We start from the raw sequence: 18,986 nt of genomic DNA, 5'->3' as shown, positions 1-18,986 counted from the left end.
TTATGTCAACACTCGCTTTTTTAGCGGGATTTTCGTCTTGTCTGGATTTGCATATTTCGTTAACCGCACAAAAGAAGGAAATTTCTTGCACATTTCGCAAACATTGAGAATAAAGCCGAGTCTTCGTGAAACAACCAAAAACTGGGAGAAAATTCGCCTTAGGTAAAATCGATGATAACGCCCGGGCTGAGGAAAACGAGGATAGATTTTTCCTTTTTCCTTAGCTAGCTTTGCCCATTTTGCTTTTTCCGATGAATTCTTGGATATAGTTTCATGATAGTGAATTCGTTTTCCCCGGTGCGGTTGCGAAATGACCTTTTCCCGCGAATTTGTCATGAAACTCGCTAGGGGGTTCAATTGATGAAAGGGCGTGCGCGAGTTTTTTCCAAATGGCACCCGCGAGGTTTGATGTAACCTTAAAGCGCGACCCCTCATCCGTTTGGCGATATTTTTGGCTGTTCCTCGCGTTTTTTTCATAATTTCCTGCTGTTAGGCTTATTTTGGGCTTTTACCCATGGACTATTTTATTTTTTTTCTTTATCAGTCACTACAGGCAAAGATCAGGCGATGATGACGCGTTTGACATTCGAGAACCAGGAGCGCTGAAATAAGGGCCTGCTTGCATGCTTGTAACAATTAGTCATTCAGTTTTTGGCCGGTTAAAGAATTCAGTTCTAAAATACATTTTTAATAGATGACTTTACAAATTTTATAATGTTTTACAAAATTTTATCTTAGAAACTGTCATTAGAGTAGCACAATGCTGGTTTGACATGAAAAAAAGAAGAATTGCTGAAAGAATTGGTCCTTCGAGGTCTACCGTATCCTTAATCAATGTTTTTGTTAATGTAACCCCCTCAGCAGCTAGTAAAAGTTCTAAAGGACTCGTATTTTCTTGTAGGAGAAACTAAATATGACTGCCCTTAAAAGGGTAGGTGGAAGCTTTCAGCATTCTCTCTCCACTAAATTAGCTACTTAAGCAGGAACGGCTGAGAGGAGAACAAAACGCATTTGATTTCAGTATGAGATTCGTTACAGAACTATTTAGCTTGAAAACTAAAAAAAATTTTTCATAAAAGTATTTCGAATTAATTTGAGCGCGAATTAGATAATTGCGCTTCAATTGTGAGCTGGTTCTACTCAGTTAAATACGTACAAGTCAAGTACAGGTACAGTCGAACCTGCTCCGTATTAAGCGGTCACCCTGAATTAAGCAGTCGTCTGTCACGATCCCGACTTGGTTTCCCCTAAATGACTGTAATTTTCACCCCTATTTAGCGGTCACCTCTACATGCGGTCGTGGTTACTTTTGAGACCTTTGAGCAAGAGAATATAAACTGTTTATATTTTCTTGCTTTGAATAAGTCCCAACGGCCTGTTTGTGTTGTCTCACAAGTGGAACCACTCAAATAAAGCTAGGAATAATATTTCAAGTAAAATATGATTCTTGTTTCTCTTCCAACATTAATGTTAGTAGTATTTTGAGCGAGTTTTTTTACATAAGTGGTCAATTATGACATAAAATGAGGTCTTTTATCGTTTTTTATATTTCTATTCCATTCCCCGTGGGTGACCGCTTAATGAAGGTTTGACGGTATCATCGATTCTTATTGATAGCTATTGATAGCCTGTTGCTAGTCTATTGATAGCCTGTATGCATCGATTCTTAATTGATAGCTGTTGCTTAGCCTGCTTGCCGGCTCTCCTTGGCTACACCATCCTAGTTTATAGATTGATTGAATGGTCGAGTACATACAGTAAAGATTAAGTTTTCACGAACGACACCGGGACTTAAAATTTTCTATTATTGGAAACAGTTTTATGGAAACATCTTTCCTTTTCCAGATTCTTCCCTCCGTGAAAATAATGTTAACGAGGAGAAGATCGTTCTGGTGAACTTTGGAAAGTATGTAAAACTCAATTGCCAGATCAGAACCAGTGGTCAAAACACAAAACTTCAGTATTACTGGCTCAAGGACAATCAGCCGCTCCCTCCATCAAATCAACGACGTATGAGGATCCAACTCTACAAATACTTGAAAATAAGAAGGGTGGAGAAAGAAGACGCTGGCCTCTACACCTGTGTTGCGGAGAACGACTGCGGAAAAAATACAGTGCGCTTCGTTATCGGAAGTATGTAAACTTCTTATGCTGTTTTCGTTGTTTGCACATTAACTCGCCTCAGTAGCGAGCCATAGTAAAAACAGTTACGAGTTGAAAACAAAGTTACAAGGGGAAAATAGGAAAACTGGAATCTCTCCTCGGTGGTAGTGATTTAATTCAATTTTTAATTTATAGTTAATTTAGTCCATTTTTACTGCATTAAGTTTTTGCAGTGGGGAAGGACTAGAAAGGAACATAGGAATCATTCGTGCTAGTCCACCCTCCCACCCATCCCACTCCAGGAGAGGACATCCATCACACAGTAATCTCGTGTGTGGGAAATTAACGTCTCCTACCCCAACCCTGCAGGAGACGGGACCTCCATTTATTCGTCCCTATCCGAGAAGACTAGAATATCTAACCATTTCTTGATGTTATAGAAAGGCAGAAATTCTTCTCAATTATTTTAAGACCTTGAGTGTTGGTCCGGCCGGGGCTCGAACCCTCGACCTCCCGCACAACAGTCCAGCGCTCTAACCATTGAGCTAACCGGGAGGCGGTTAGTGATGCGATTGGTTTCAAGTTATTAGGATCTCAGGAGTCGATCAAGAGGTGCAGGATGTTTGAGTTTGGGGTGCCTTACTACTCCTTCCCCCTCCCCCTTCTTTAATACACCCAGTACACACTAAAACACTAATACGTGAAAAGCAAAATTGCAATGATGCAGGTTATGTTACACGCAGTTATTCATATACCTTCACTTAGAAGCAAAAATGTTCATTTCACGTTCCGAAGATATAATTTAGAATAAACTGACTTGAACGTGGCGATGAAGACTGAGCAATACAGTCAAAACACATTCCAGTTAGAACTTACTGGCTGGTACTAAGAGAAAATGAGAAGACACTCTGTCCCCTCGTCACTTTTCTCAAAGTTGATTGGTAACAGCCACCCCTCTTCCCTCCCTGGAAAGTCCTCGATCCGCCCTTGAGAAATGGTATCTCCAGAGAATAATGAGTAACATCGAAAGTCTACCAAGAAACGTTTTAGTTACCAAGAAAAAGCTCAAGCTTTTGATAACTGAATTAATAACACCAGGTATGTCAAATGATTGTTGTTCGCCAGAAATCTAGAGGATTACTAGAAGGGAAGAAACAAACAATCACCGATGTAAATGTCTAAAAGAAACCTTCTCCTTGTACCAGTCTTCTCTCAAACATTACCATAAAATCACGCTTAGAATGCACTTCATCTGTAACCTAACATAAAGCTTTGTATATGTTGATGGTCTCCTTTAAGAGGAAAAGTCAATGTGCGGAATTCTGGAATTTTCGCGTTGGTGTATGTATATCGATGCGTTGATGGGATCTTTACTGAAATTCAGTGGCTGCTCTATTCTTTACAGTTGCTCCAAAATTCACGGAGTCGCAAAGTAAGGCGAGACACAACCTTCTTGCAGTACCCGCTGGCAAATCCGTAAAGCTTGAATGTTCTGCCAGTGGATATGCCCCTCCTACCGTGACATGGTACAAAGAAGGATTATCGTTTGAGGAAAGGAAAGGTGGCAAGAAACTCTCTTTAAGTAAATGGTCAACCGTGTTAAGTTTGAAGGACCTGTATCCGTCTGACACAGGAGCATACACGTGTACTGTGAAAAACCCACTCGGTTGCATTAGCCAAACGTACAAAGAAGACGTCCATGGTTAGTGGGCCGGGTTTCAATACTTTTTTCCGTAAGCGGCTGCTGAGTGATGATGTAATAGGTGGCTGTCCCTGAAAAAAGGGGCTATGCATGGGAAGTGGGGTTATGGGGATGCCCTAAAGAAAAAAAAATTGAAATCTGAAAGTTCGGAAGTGCAATTTCAAGTATTTTGGGTATAAAATAAGAATGCTGGTTGTAATGATTTCTAGGGACACATGTAATTTGTCTGTCATTCCCGACCAGTCAGAATGCCGTGTTCGTGAATAAATGTTAAGATATAATAACCCGGTAACGTAACTTGTTCATCAGATGAGAAGACTTGTAAAGCTCTTGTCCCTGGACTCGTCTGGGCAGGCGTGCTAGCTACTGTGGCTGCTTTAGTTGTTATTTGTCGGTGTTGTCAATACCGAACCAAGAAACAACCAGATCCACAGACAAGTGAGTATAACTTGATATATAGGGGTCGATAGCTTTTTAGAGCTTTAAAGATCTAACTTTGTCTAGGCTTTACACTGAAATCTGAAAAGTCGCGTTTATGAGGAGTAAAATTTTAGCCAGAGAAAGCCCTTTTCTGTTCCTCTGAATTTTAACCTTGCCAGCTCCTATTTTATTGTTTTCCATGGGTTTGAGTCAAAAGTTGATATGAAATCCTTTTGCTAACTACATATTTTTTCTTTTTCTTTCAGAGCTTGAATTTGAGTACGATGCGTTTGTTATTTTCAGCTCCCGAGACTCAAATTGGGTGATTAAAACTCTAATTCCAACTCTCGAGGAAAAGCACAATTTTAAATGCTGTGTACACTACAGAGATTTCGTTGTTGGAGTACCTTTTCGCGAAAATATGGTTAACAGTGTTTACGAGTCAAGGAAAACAGTAGCTGTCGTGTCTAAGAACTTTTTTAATAGCAATTATTGTGTTTCGGAAATGGAATACGCCCTCCATCGACTTATGGAAAGGAGAGATGATAGTATAGTCGTTATCAAACTTGATGACGTCGACAAAGGAAAACTTCCTAAGGAGCTGCGAAAAAGAAGCTATATAGACTATCAAAAAATTGTTGAAAAGAGCCACTGGGAAAAAAAACTGGTCAATTGTTTAAAGATCCCCAACGATCCGTAAAAGGAAACGATTTTGTAAGAAGCTTTTCACAACTAAGTAGCTGATTGATTTCTTTTTAACACATTTGTATATGCAGTCACTAACTCGAATCTTGGTGGTGTATAATTAAGTATAAAGGCATCATTTTGTATTTGTGTAGAATGAATTTACCTGCTTTTATTATCCAACTACACCTAGACGAGTACAAATAACGCCATAGACGAGTACAAATATCACGCGGTATTTGTACTCGTCTATTGTAGAGTACCGGTTAAACAGGTTTTCTCGCATTGCGCAAGCGAAGAATTGGATTGTAGTTACGAAAAAAAAAAACAAATGGCGGACAATCTGAATCATATTTCCGACGACGAAGAGTCGGAATGGCTGGCAAATATTGATCCAAGTTCATTAGATGAATCGAACGAAGAAAAACAGCTTGACGACCAAAACATTTCTTCATTTCATGAAGAAAATAGAAACAGCAGCACAAGTCAGCCCAACAACGCGCCAATTCCGTTCCGCTTCGCATACTTCTGTCACGCACTCCCCGTAAATAAACATCCGCGAAATTCGCCCGCACTGCAATAACAGTTTGGCGTGTTGGATAATAAATAACTTATTAGACTTTTTATTGTGTAGTATCGCTGAGTATTTTTACTCGTTATTTGTATTTTGACTCGCCCTACAGGCTCGTCAAAATACGGCACAACTCGTAAAAATACTCAGCAATACTACGCAACAAAACGTCTAATAAGATATATTTATTCACTTAGGCTTCCATGGATCATGAAATGTTGATGTAAAATTCGAAACATTTATACATTTTATGTTTAAAGCAATCTTATAGAAAAAATCGAAGAGTATGGTATTGAAACAAGAGAAGACGATTGAATTAGACTTTTCAGTGGTCACATTTTCGAATCAGAAGATCTTGTGAGACCTTTTATGAAGTCATCTTATTTAGCATATCATTGAATTCCTTATTTTCATCAGTCTTTTGGATTTTTACGCACCTTTTGCATAACCAGACTTGTAAGATTTCAACTTGTTGCATGGGAAATAAAAAACTCATGGTTACCAACAGATATATTTTCTTCATACTTTGAGGTTTAATATTAAGAAATCGGGGCTCTTTGAAAAATACTGATCTGTGAACTGAATAGAATTTTAACGCGTAGAGGAAATCCCGGGGTGACATGAGTAATTTACTTCATTGTCAATAGGTTGGCATCTTTGCCGGGTCCCAAAAGCTTTTGAAGAGTTGTTAAGAAAAGGAAAGATACGACTGCTGGGTCTTTGTTTCCTGTTGTGAGTGATTTATTTTCTCTGACTTGTTGCAGAGAGAATTTTCCCTGCATGAAACATATTGTGCGATATTTTCCATTTCATCACCAAAATATTTAAGCGATAAAAACTATGAATATGATACTATGTGCTATGCTATCTTCTTCATGCCATGGGGCACATAAGGCCTCAACACAATCCCGCCAACCAGCTTTGTCAGCCGCTGCGATTTGTACCTCACTCCAGTTCTTCCATCCAGCTTTTTCCCTTTCTCTCTCTGCTGTCTTCCTCCATGTTGTCTTTGGTCTGCCCCGTTTTCGCCGCCCTTCTCGGGTCCAGAGCAAAATGAAATTAAGAGCTTACACGACATAGTATACAGGATAGTGCAAGTATCATGCACTTACAATGCTACAATAGCCCGGCTATTAATTCTTTGGCAAATAACATATTAAGTCATACAATGCAATGATGCAATAAGAACGTTTATAATGCTATAATAATCAAAGGATTTTAAAAACTAAAATTTTTTTAATCGTTTCTGTGTGATTACCTGTTATTATCGGAGAAGTATTCTGGAGGAACAACAAGAAACTCTGCGCTTCTGCCAGAAATTTGAAAGTGAAACTGTTTTTCGATACCGGCCTTGATTGACCCCGGGTGATATCGCTGACAATATAGTCTTGCCTTGGGCAAACATTGCTTAATGGGTAAAGTGCCATTGCAATAAATGAACTGGCTCACCTCCAGAAGAGATACATTTATCGCGTATATTAAGTATATGACGTATACCGAAAGGCTCCTGCTTTGAAAAACAAGTTGATAGTCAGCAGTAACAAAGGTCCCAAAATGCCTTAATTACCTTATTTCTGATTCGTAATATACCTCTCAGTGGGGAACTTTGGGGTTTTCTGTTTTGCTGTTTTTTCCATTTATTTAGATCGGTTTTTGCGGTTTTGGTGTCAGCATCGGTTGGTGTTTTTTTTCTTTTTTTTCGGCATTTGGTTCAGTACGGTTTTTGGAAGAAAACCCGCGGTTTTCCGGATTTGATATTTTATTCGGCATGAGAATATTCCTTTGCTATTCGGTTTCTTTGGGTCTCTGTTCGTGAATTTTCATTTTCTGGGTGGGTTGTCACTTTGGACCCTCTACTGACGAGCTCTCTCAGAGACCTCAGGCTTCGAAAAATGGCTGAAAACGTGGTGAACGTGTCTGCGTCGCAGTAATCGTGGACTGTATTGCTTTTCCTAAAAATAATCCTAAAAATGATTTTTTTATCATTCTAAGTGGGCTCTAACCTCCTGAAAACCATTATCAGTCACATTGATGTAATTAGTAAGTTCTTAAATAGCAATCGATACGCAATGTGAACATAAATAAATGGTATTTTTAGATTGTTTTAGTTTGGTTTTTGTAGTATTTTGACAATTGCAAGAGATGTATTAATGTTTTATCTAGTTAATATTCTTAATCGTATTCCTGAAACTTTCACCTCTCAGTTTTGTAAAAACTAAAATTTTTTGAATCGTTTCTGGGATTTTCCGAGGTTAAAATATCTTTAAACGACGTTTCGACCAGTTTTACTGGTCTTCCTCAGGCTGTTTAATTGTTGTCAATATGGCGGATTGTTTAGTCTTTCAGCTTGGTGACCGCACATGTTGTCAATATGGCGGATTGTTTAGTCTTTCAGCTTGGTGACCGCACATGTTGTCAATATGGCGCATTGTTTAGTCTTTCAGCTTGGTGACCGCACATGTTGTCAATATGGCGGATTGTTTAGTCTTTCAGCTTGGTGACCGCACATGTTGTCAATATGGCGGATTGTTTAGTCTTTCAGCTTGGTGACCGCACATGTTGTCAATATGGCGGATTGTTTAGTCTTTCAGCTTGGTGACCGCACATGTTGTCAATATCGCGGATTGTTTAGTCTTTCAACTTGGTGACCGCATATGACGTTTCGTGATTATTACACGACCTTTAAACGATGTCAGATTGCACGGAAATGTAGTCTGAGGTCTGTCAAGTACTTCTACTTTTGCGATAATTCGCTGCCTATTACAGTCTTTCTTCATGATCAAAGAAGGAGTTTAGGACTGGTTTCCATGTTTCAACGAGGTCAAAATTGTTAAGGACTTTCATTCTGCGATGTCTCAATTCCTTCTAGAACTTTTCTTTGCTTTAATCCTCTCTCCGTTGCTACGATCTCTGCGTTTCCCCAGTCAGCACCACTTTGGCACTCCACGGTGTGTCGTGCCAGGCTTCCATCTTCTTTACCCATCCGTTTTTCGACCGATAGAGTGTTTCCTTTATGAATAAGACTAACAAAGTGAGATTAACAAACGAGGATCTGTGGAGTGCCAGTTACTGCTGACTATCAGCTTGTTTTTCAGAGCAGGAGCCTTTTGGTACACGTCATATACTTGATATACCCGATAAATGTATCTCTTCTGGAGGCGAGCCAGTTCATTTATTGCAATGGCACTTTGCCCTTTAAGCAATGTTTGCTTAAGGCAAGACTATATTGTCAGCGATAACACCCGGGGTCAATCAAGGCCGGTATCGAAATAGTTTCACTTTGAAATTTCTGGCAGAAGCGCAGAGTTTCTTGTTGTTCCTCCAGAATACTTCTCCGATAATAACAGGTAATCAAACAGAATATTTTGGTTAATGTATTGTGGGTTCCAGAATCCGCGATGACTGTTGCATTGTTAAGGTTTCCAATGTCTTTCATATCATTAAGTATCTCTTTTCATTTTAGTCTCATTTGGACTCACTCATACACCATGATAGCCACCCCGCACTTGTTCAAAGTGTTGGTGGTTGGTGTTCCGTTCCTTCTTGTTGTTTGCGAAGCAAGGAACATTTCAGGATCACGTGAGTGTGAACCTACTTTAAAACATTTTCACTCGGAGCGCCCCGTTGTGAAAATCTTTCAATTTAGGTTAATTAATGCTGGCGCGCATGGCGCTGCGTCAATTGGGTCGTATGTAAGTTGGAATTGCTTTTGGTTTTCGTCGCTCCCACAACGGATTTTCTCCATCTACGTACAATAATCTACCTTTCAAACGTTATTTCGATCCAGAGAAAGCAGACGAAAAAGCACCCTTGGATTTGCTTTTCTTTGTAGTTAATCCAACTGAATTTTAATTGTTATGCCTGAGGACTGAGGAAGAGGATAGTTCTAATTTTACAAATAGTGTAGAGATAGGGGCAGCACCAAAGTCTGTTTTATGGCCTGAAATAGTGGCGCGTAAAAGAAACACGGAAAGAACGATATGCTTTTTATACCTGTAGCTTTATATTTTTTCTAACAATATTTGCCAAGGTCCAAATAGAACTTTTGCTTCTAAAGGCCGGGGTTCCCACTATATATTACACCCACTACAATTTTTAAATTTTACATCAAAAACACACGCCTTGTATGTCGAAAAAAAAGTCGAGGCGGATCAATAATTATGCTCTTCTGGAAATTCATGATCTTGGCCCTTCCTGCCAAGTCCTGCCAAATAAAGGTTTTACTTACTTACTTACTTACTCGGTTAGACCATCAGAACACAGGATAGGCTTTATCCAACTCGCGAAGCCAATCAGGGATACACTTTACCCCGCATACTCGTTTAGCCAATTATAACGCAGGATACACTTTACCTAACCCGTATAGCTGATTAGAACATACGAAACGGTTTGTCCACAACGTGTGGCTGATCGTTACATTTTCGGTTTTGTGGCGAGGAGAAACTTTTGGAAGGTTCTTATTTGTAAGCATTTCTTTTATAACAGCTCATGACATTTGCTACCCCGGATGGCGCCGTTGGAATAACACGTGTTACTACTTTTCGAATAATACTGTTTCAAGCCGGGTCGCCTGGCAGGATGCTCGACAGGCGCGTCAGAGAATCCAAGGGGGAGACCTTGTCAGCATTCACAGTATTGCAGAGAATAACTTTGTAAAAAGCTTTATCCCAGGGTAAGCGCGGTCTAACTCCCCCTCCTCTTTGTGTTCAATTGGCTATCAGTTGAGTTTCATTCCAAAATCAAACGAACGATGATATAAAGGCTGATAGTTTCGAAAGAAACTGTTTGGGGCTGCGTCGGTGGGAGTAACGAAATAATTTGGATATATCAACAAAGTTGAAATGGTAAATTGGCCACCGTAATGATTACAAAAGCTGACGTTTCGAGCGTTAGCCCTTCGTCGGACCGAATAGAGGAATTGTGGGTTGTGTGTGCTTTTAAAGGCAGAAAATGGAGCTACGTTATTGGTGGGTGCATGGCAACGAGAAAAACATGAATAAATTAGTTGAATGAAAGGTGTTCATTGATCCCAGTGGGATTTAGACTGCCGGTTTGAAAGATGAGCCTTTGTTCAAGATTTTTACGGCTTTCCGTGCCACCTAAGTGTAAGGAAAGACCGCAGATTGCCATATGTTGCTTAGAATGATTAGGTAAATTAAAATGTCTAGCGACTGGTTTCGATGTGTCCTTGTCATTCCTTTCCACGTCTCGAAGGTGTTCTCGGAATCGGTCACCTAGTCTTCTGCCTGTTTCGCCGATGTATACCTTTTTGCAATAAGTGCAAGTTATGCAATAGATTACATTAGCGGAGGTGCACGTGAAGGGATCGGTGATCTTAATGGATCGTTTAGGTCCCGATATTTTATCAGTGTTGTGAATGAAAGGACACGTTTTGCATCGTGCACGAGCGCATTTAAAAGCACCTGGTTGCTCATTAGTCTGAAAATAACTTCTGACCAAAAAATTGCTTAAGTTTTTGTCGCGTTTTAATGAAATGAGCGGAGGCTGCGAAGATATAGTGCTTGTCTCTGGATCGTTTTGAAGTAATTTAAAGTTTTTAAGAATGATGGATTTAACTGAGTGGTTGTGAGGGTGAAACGTGAGAGTGAATGGAATGCGGTCGGAATCTTCCTTATGCGACGTTTGTAGTGCTGAATGTCAATCAATAAGTTGAGCGCGGTAGTAACCCGCTTGAACGACGGAAACAGGGTAACCACGTTTATCGAAGAACTGGCACATTGACTCTGATTTGTGGTGAAAATCAGAGTCATTACTACATAAACGACGAAGTCTTAGAAACTGAGAAAAAGGAATGGAATTCTTAACGTGAGATGGATGAGAAGACGAATATAACAAGTAATTATGCGAGTCTGTAGGTTTGTAATACACACTAGTGCATAAACCGTTACCTTCAATCGAAACTTTGACGACTAAAAAGGATAAAGAATTGTCAGAAATTTCCCAAGTATATTTCAGAGCCGGGTGAAAAGAATTGACTGCAGTTATGAATTGAGTGAGCTCCTCTCTGGTAGAGGAGGTAGCACCGATACAGTCGTCGATGTAGCGACCGTAGAGTTCAGGTTTGGACCCGTTGTATTGGCTGAAAAATTGATGTTCGACAAAACCTACAAAAAGATTCGCATAGCTAGGTCCCATTTTGGTGCCCATGGCTACACCATTGGTTTGTTTGAAGAAGTTGTTTCCGAATGAAAAACAATTGAGTGTGAGCACTAGTTCGGCTAAGCGTAGTAGTGTTTCAGATTTAGGTTCCTTAACAGTACGTTGATCAAAAAAATGATTAAGCGCCAGAAGGCCTTCGCCATTAGGAATGACAGTGTAAAGAGACGTAATGTCCTTAGGTGGCACGGAAAACTTAGGTGGCACGGAAAGCCGTAAAAATCTTGAACAAAAGCTCATCTTTCAAACCGACAGTCTAAATCCCACTGGGATCAATGAACGATGATATCTCTGACTTTACAAAGATTATACCAAGATTATAAAGTGATCACTTAAAACACTTGTAAAATTTGCATCATGGGTATTGCTGATCTTATTGCGTTGAAACCTACATTATTAAAGCGTAAACCTAACTCCCAACTTACTATGTGAACTTTTTTTTTCAAAATCGCGGAGAAAAGTCGTGCTCTGTCTCATCGAATGATTCTGAAAATATGATTGACTGGTTATGACCTTACTCAGTTTGTGCGTTATATTGGACAACTCTCGGTGTGTGGTACTTATATCCTTATAGCTTTTGTTTATCATTAATTATAATAATGGTAATTGTTATCATTATATTTATAATTATCATCACTATTATTATGAAGTGTTTGTTGGATTGGACTTCATGACCTCAGAGCAGAAGGCAATTTCGAATGGTCCGACGAGTCACCACTAGTTTACAGAAACTATTGCAACGGTGAACCGAATAATCTCCAAGGCCAAGAAGACTGTGTGGAAATGAACCTTGGTGCTTGGAATGACTTGAATTGCGGTAGAACTCTGTGCTTCGTCTGCAAGCAGACCGAGAGTGAGTTGCCTACACTATGCAAGCTGTCATGTAAAACATAACACATTTTAGGCTTGTGTAACATCAGCATGCATATTCTCCACCACACTGTTCTCTATGCATTTCCCAGGGTGCTGACAAGGAGACATTGTTGCAGAATCAAGAGCCTCCCTAGTTAGTAATCATTTCCTTTAATCTCGTGACCATAATAGTTGATTCAGGGGTGATAATGTAAGGAGAAATTAGCTTCTGGTCACTCTCAGGGTTTAAAGGGTTAACGTCAGTGCTACTGAGAACAATTTCAGCTTTGACGTTTAGGTTTTTAAATGAATACTTTTAACCTCACAAATCACAAGATAATCAGTTTTAGGCTACCTACTATCTCAAACTTGGGTTGACTATGGTCTGTAGTGTATTTTGGGAAAACAATTGCACAGCATGATAGTTTTTGTTCGGTTGCCACGGAGTATTGCTACGTCAAAGATACGCATTTATTAAAGTAACAGATGATGACCGCAATACTTCCCGTCTGAATCAAAGTATTCCATAATCAAGCAAGATGCTTGCGTTTGAAAGTGACGGCTGATCAAATAAAAATTCTACACTGATTATCAAACAATCAATTTTCCTAATGATGTGTTTTACAGACTCCATCAAACCAAATTCAACTGAGGATCCTGAACCGAGTAAGTATTACCGACACCTGTTAGAGACACTTTGCCCTTTATTATGAATATTGTTACTATGTTTGTGTTTATACACAACAGCCAGAATTCATAGTTACAACTTTTGGTTTTCAAATATCTGAATATCTTAGACGATAGAGGTATTGTATGTGACAGTTTTTAGATCATCTTAGATTTAGCTGATCCAGGAGTTTAACACCAAATTTTAAAGAGTTTAATCCGACTTCCGAGGTGATTTCCTCGCACAGGAAGCTGAAGTAGCAGCATACTGTCTTCTAAACGCGCCTATCAACCAATGAGAGTGCGCGTACTACCTTCAAAATCAGAGAACAAAGTGCACGCGATTTAAATTTTTAGAAAACCACTTGCGGCTTGTTCAATCCGAAAAGAAAGACACCATTATTTACATTAACGCTGCTGTGGTCTTGAGAAATCATACTTGTGTCTGCTAGATTGGTTTACGTCTAGAAAAAAGTCACTTCTAAGTTGAAAACAAGACAAAACACCGTAGGTCACTATGGCTGTTTTCAGAGAATTACGAGTCCTCTTTCTTTGGTGCGCTTGACGGCTGTTAAAAACAACTGACAAACAAACAAAGAAACAACTGAGATCTTCTTTTCCGATACCCGCGAAACGTTAAATAGTGCGAGGTTATGATTTGAAACGAGGTACTACAGGATGACTTCAAGGCCCAGATCCAACGTTGAACTTTTCATGCACTTAAATTTACCTCCTTACTGAGTACATAAGCTGAACAATGTTTGAATTGATGAAGTTTGACATATTTAAATTTGGCAGAGCAACTTTTATTCAAACGAAGGTTTCTTTATGCGCCACACATAATGCAAGAAAGAGTTCCCATCCCGCAGTTCTCTTCTCTCACCAAAGCATAAATTTGACTTATTAAGTTTGACGATCTTTTCTGCCGTCGAAGTTTTTCTTTTGGCCCCACCCAAATAGGTATTTAAGTCTAGTACATGAAAATTTAAATTAGGTCTGAATGCTTTTATTTCCTTGCTGTATTTAAGCCCTTGGACGATGTGAGAATGGCTGGATAAACTATAAAAAGAGCTGTTACCACAGCGTGTCAGATCCTCTTCTCTCTTGGCGAAAAGCAAGAGGTGTTTGTCGAATAGGAAAGAACGCCAGTATGCATGGAGACCTTGTTACAGTGAATAATCGGTGAGTATGACGCATTTAACCCTGGCCAACAAGTTACGAGTTTATACCACAGCTAATCCTTCTTCGGCTTGTCGAGTAATATCCTTATGATAAGCTGTTGTTTTTGTGGAATCTTTGCTAAAGGCAGAATTTAATAGCCCATTTCTGAATTACCCTTGGGCTCATTTTCAAAACGAGTCCTGGTGCTCATGCTTTCACATGATTGTAAGTTTTCATTCACATGCAAATTAAACGCATTTTCACAAGAATGGTTAAGTACCAGGCCTCGTTTTGTAGAAGAGGCGAAGGGTAATTCGGAAATGGGCTATTCTAATTCCTGAAACTGGTTTACTGTTATGTCGCCGCAGAGTTCGAGTTGACATCCACAGAGATTCTGATTGCCTCACGAGAAAAACTGCTTCCTTACCCGCTTATCCAGAACTGACTTTGAACCTGGCTGATTATCCGATAAAAATTGAGCAAGACTCGTTCAGACATTTCTTCGTTTCCTTTTCAAATGAAAAATGCAAAAAATTTCAGTTAATCAAAGAATTGGCGTTTGATAAGTTACCAAACCTTCCTAAGCCACTTTGATTTATATTGCGTTTTCCTACGCTGACATGTTTTTGGTTTCGTTTTAAACTTTTAGGCATTCGCACAAAAGGCTGATCAGCAATTAAATAATTACATTTTCCCTAAAGGACGCAAACTCATCTGCTTCGGCAAGATTTGACTATAAAGTGACCTGGTCGGCAATCTTCGGTAAATAGTATGATAGGCTAAGCAATAGTTGGCTCCAACGTGAAAAATTGGAGACAAGTTTATTTACTGAAGCTAAACCACACCAAAAGTGGTTATGGCTATTTCATTTTCCAGAAAAGAACAGGAATTCTTGAACGCTATCTTTCAAGAAAACAGCACTGACTTTTGGATTGGCCTGAATGACTTGATAAATGAGGGCATATTCGTCTGGACAGACAACAGTCCTCACAGATACACCAACTGGAATGTCACTGAAGCTTCAAAATATAACCGGTCCAGGGATTGCGTACAAATGAATCCTCAAACAGATGAGGGAAGATGGAGGACTGCGTCATGTCGTCAAAGGAAAGGGTTCATCTGTGAGACAGGTTTGTGATGAAGAAACTGATGTTTTACCACAATTGACGGTTATGTCGCAATCGGATTAGCAATTTTGCCGTTGTCGATAAGAGTTCAGACAACCGCTACCCGCGCCAACGTGTGACGCAATGGTCACGCAGTGAAAGAATGATAACCATAAAAAAAAACAAAAAAACTCAAGACTGCAAATGCATAACAAAAAAAAAGGAAATGAATGAAAAGGTAAAATAAATGCAGAGCTCGTCAGCTTATATTCTCTCTCAAGATATGCTTTTTCAACTCACGGCCTGATGAAATTATTTCTCCAGGTTGTATTTACAAGACAGATAGCTAATGCATCCATTTAGCCATTCGCATATACTGAGGTTTTCCTTTGCTTTTCACAGAGGCTCTTCCAGTTCTTCCAACTTCTAACCGACCCCTTGGTGAGATTCTTACTTTTGTATCTAATTAACCAATTTATCGATTATTCAGTGGAGGTTTGAATTTAACCTTGACCGTTGGATGTGCCTTTTTTGTTTGTTTGTTTTGTTTAGTTTTAACAGAGGCTCTTTCAATTCTTCCAACTTCTAACCGAACGTTTGGTGAGATTTTTACTATTGTATCTAATTAACCATTTCATCGATTAAACAAGCACAGCCAACGGTCAAGGTTAAAACCTTGACCGTTGGCTGTGCTTGTTTCTTTTGTTTGTTTGTTGGTTCGCAACTTAGTAACTTCGCTCGTAAGTGGCTAACTTCGGATCACATCTCAGTAACTTGCAATGGCAACATAGTGACCTGCGATTGCAACTTAAACTTGGCGTCACTCGGTGACTTACAATGAAAATATGGCAACTTGCAATGGTTACTTAGTAAATTGCAAAAGAAATTTAGAAGCTTGCCATGGTATTTTAGTAACTTGCACTGAATAGCAACTTAGTAAGTTGCAATGGTAGCTTAGTAAGTTGTGAAGGCAATTTAGTAACTTGCCATGGTATTTTTAGAACTTGCAACAGCAAATTAGCAATTTGCCATAGCAATTTAGTAACTTGCTATTGTATTTTAGTAACTTGCAATAGTAATTTATTAATTTGCAAGGGCAATTTTGAATTTTAAAGTGACAATTCAGGAATTTGCCATCTTATTTTGGTAACTTGCGATGGTCACTCAATAACTTGAAATGGCAATGTAGTAACTTGCCATGATATTTTGGTAACTTACAGTAGCAAATAAATAATTTGCAGTGGCAATTTAGTACTTTGCAATGGCAATTTAAGAATTTTCCTTTGTATTCTAGAAACTTTGAATAGCTTTTTAGTAACTTGTAATAGTAATTTGGTAGCTTGCCATGGTATTTTAGTAACTTGCAATAGCAACTTAGTAAGTTGCAAAGTTAACTTAGTAACTTGTGAAGGCAGTTTAGTAAAACAATAAGAACACTAATGCGGCCTTGAATTACTGTAAAATATTGTAAAATATCTTAGAAAAAAATCGTAAAATATCGTAAAATATTTACAGTATTTTACAATATTTTACAGTAATTCAAGGCCGCATTAATGTTCTTATTGTTTTACAAAATGTTACTGAAGGACAACATTCGAAGATTGGCAGTTTAGTAACTTGCCATGGTATTTTTATAATTTGCAATAGCAAATTAGCAATTTGCCGTAGCAATTTAAGAATTTGCCTTTGTATTCGACTAATAGTTTTTAATGGCTATTTAGTAACTTGCAATAGCAATTTAGTAACTTGCCATGGTATTACGGGAACCTATTATAGCAACTAAGCAATTTGCAACAACAAACATATGAAACATATGTGTGAACTGCGGTTATGAGACGTATATGAGAACGATCCTTCGCAGTAAAGCACTATTTGAGCAATAGTGAAAATCAGACCTGAAAAAAATTTCAGGCCTGTACGGGATTCGAACCACTGACCTCTGCGATACTAGTGCAGCGCTCTACCAATTGAGCTAACAAGCCAACTGGGAGCAGGCCATCAAATTAATTCGATAGCAATTAGCAATTAATTCGAAAGCAATTTGCAGTGGCAATTTAGTATTTTGCAACGGCAATTTAAGAATTTGCCTTTGTATTCTAGTAACTTTCAATGGCTATTTAGTAACTTGCGATAGCATTTTAGTAACTTGCCATGGTATTCTAGGAACTTACAATAGCAACTAAGCAATTTGCTGTGGAAATTTAGTGAGTTGCTAATTGATTTCCTTTTTATGACCTTTGTATTTGCGGTCACTAACTCGAACCTTGGTGGTGTATTATTAAGTTCATAAGAAACATTTTTGATTTGTGCGGAACGAATTTACTTAATTTCTACTTTCCTTCCAACCCCCTGTGCTTTCAAGTGAGACATCCCCTGCTCACTTCCGCATAGGCTTCCCAGGATCGTGTAATTTTGGTATATGAGGTATAACATTTTAACATTTTAAGTGGGTTTAAAGCTGTCTTTGAATCAGAAAATTGAAGAAGCATCTTATTGAATAAAGAGATGCTAATTGAAACTAATACGTACAAATATATGGAATTGAACGAAAACTATAGAAATTTTCGCACGCTCATTGGTCGATAACTATTCAGTGTCAATAAGGTTATAGACGATAAAGATGACATATCATGTCACGCAGCCATCGGTAACCCTCGCTATGACGGGCAAAAAATTCATCTCGTGATAACACTGTTAATTTCTGAGATATGGATGGTAATAATCTTCCGAATTTGAAGAAGGGTATATTATGAGAAATTTTTTGAATAAGAACTTGTCGAGGTGGAAGAAAGCGGGCGAGTATATATTCAGAAATAGAAATTCAGTCCTCGGTTCGGAAATTCGAAAGACGGACAACCTCGTAGAAATACTTACCGATCCCGAGGCAAACGTCTCAAAAATTAAAACCAAGAGGGAAATAGAAAACAATTATGGGTAGCAGGGTCTATTGCCTTCCATTTCTTACTGGTATTTCATTATAAAAGTCATTATATAACTCAAATTAAAACAGACAACAAAGCAACGATCGATTTTTGGAAAAACATTTGGTGCATCAATATTCAGCTGGCATAAATATTTCATTGTTATGGTTAAAAATATAAATTGAATAAAATTTTCAGTGTCTATAACCTTATTGTTCATAGAAATTGCTTAAAAAATGTTCAAAACTTTGTAATTAAACCAATTTGCTGCGCCGATGGATAATTTCATTTTAACTTTGGACATTGTTAACGCCCTCTATGTGATCAATAAGGTTATAGGCAATGGAAAATTGTGGCCAATTTGTTGAGGAGATGGGTCGTCATCATGTATCTACCATGTGTTGAGTGAATTGTGGCCATATTGTCGAGTCACATGATATTGTGAGACCTTTTATGTATTCGTCATATTTAAAATGTCCTTACTAAATTCGCATTTTTATAAGAGTCAATGCTTTTTTGAATATTTAGTGCAGACCCAACTTTACATTATCAGTCTCATGAGAAATTTCAAAACCCTGTTGAATAAAAAATGTTAACCGATGGGTACAAACAGATACTTTGAG

General features: G+C 38.6%; 3 protein-coding genes and 1 long non-coding RNA gene across 4 annotated transcripts in view; 3 read left to right on the top strand and 1 right to left on the bottom strand.

Annotated features, from left to right (window-relative positions):
• Positions 1-3,810, top strand: part of LOC148742101 (fibroblast growth factor receptor-like 1) — a 29,086-nt gene extending 25,276 nt beyond the window's left edge. The window contains exons 2-3 of the mRNA XM_088743706.1: positions 1,846-2,133; positions 3,509-3,810. Of these exons, the coding sequence (XP_088599832.1) occupies positions 1,846-2,133; positions 3,509-3,810 (590 nt within the window). The remainder of the gene's footprint in view (positions 1-1,845; positions 2,134-3,508) is intronic.
• A 181-nt stretch (positions 3,811-3,991) lies between these two features.
• Positions 3,992-5,987, top strand: LOC148742100 (toll-like receptor 6). Its single transcript, XM_088743643.1, has 3 exons — positions 3,992-4,022; positions 4,115-4,243; positions 4,492-5,987. Exons 1-3 carry the CDS (start codon positions 3,992-3,994, stop codon positions 4,923-4,925), a joined length of 594 nt encoding a protein of 197 aa, XP_088599769.1. The 3' UTR covers positions 4,926-5,987.
• A 212-nt stretch (positions 5,988-6,199) lies between these two features.
• On the bottom strand, positions 6,200-8,824 carry LOC148742099 (uncharacterized). The gene is made up of 2 exons (XR_015996908.1): positions 6,739-8,824; positions 6,200-6,513 (listed from the first exon to the last, which is right to left on the bottom strand). It is a non-coding gene; the product is annotated as an uncharacterized LOC148742099 (long non-coding RNA).
• A 26-nt stretch (positions 8,825-8,850) lies between these two features.
• On the top strand, positions 8,851-16,166 carry LOC148742098 (C-type mannose receptor 2-like). Its single transcript, XM_088749894.1, has 8 exons — positions 8,851-9,059; positions 9,966-10,152; positions 12,308-12,510; positions 13,137-13,175; positions 14,204-14,357; positions 15,213-15,466; positions 15,845-15,883; positions 15,995-16,166. The coding sequence occupies exons 1-8, from the start codon at positions 8,879-8,881 to the stop codon at positions 16,069-16,071; spliced, it is 1,134 nt and encodes a 377-aa protein (XP_088606020.1). The 5' UTR covers positions 8,851-8,878; the 3' UTR covers positions 16,072-16,166.
• Positions 16,167-18,986: the final 2,820 nt, after the last annotated feature.

Source organism: Stylophora pistillata, chromosome 1, assembly GCF_964205215.1.
Source record: "Stylophora pistillata chromosome 1, jaStyPist1.2, whole genome shotgun sequence".
NCBI classification, from domain to species: Eukaryota; Metazoa; Cnidaria; class Anthozoa; order Scleractinia; family Pocilloporidae; genus Stylophora; species Stylophora pistillata.
This window is presented reverse-complemented; position numbering and strand designations above follow the sequence as displayed.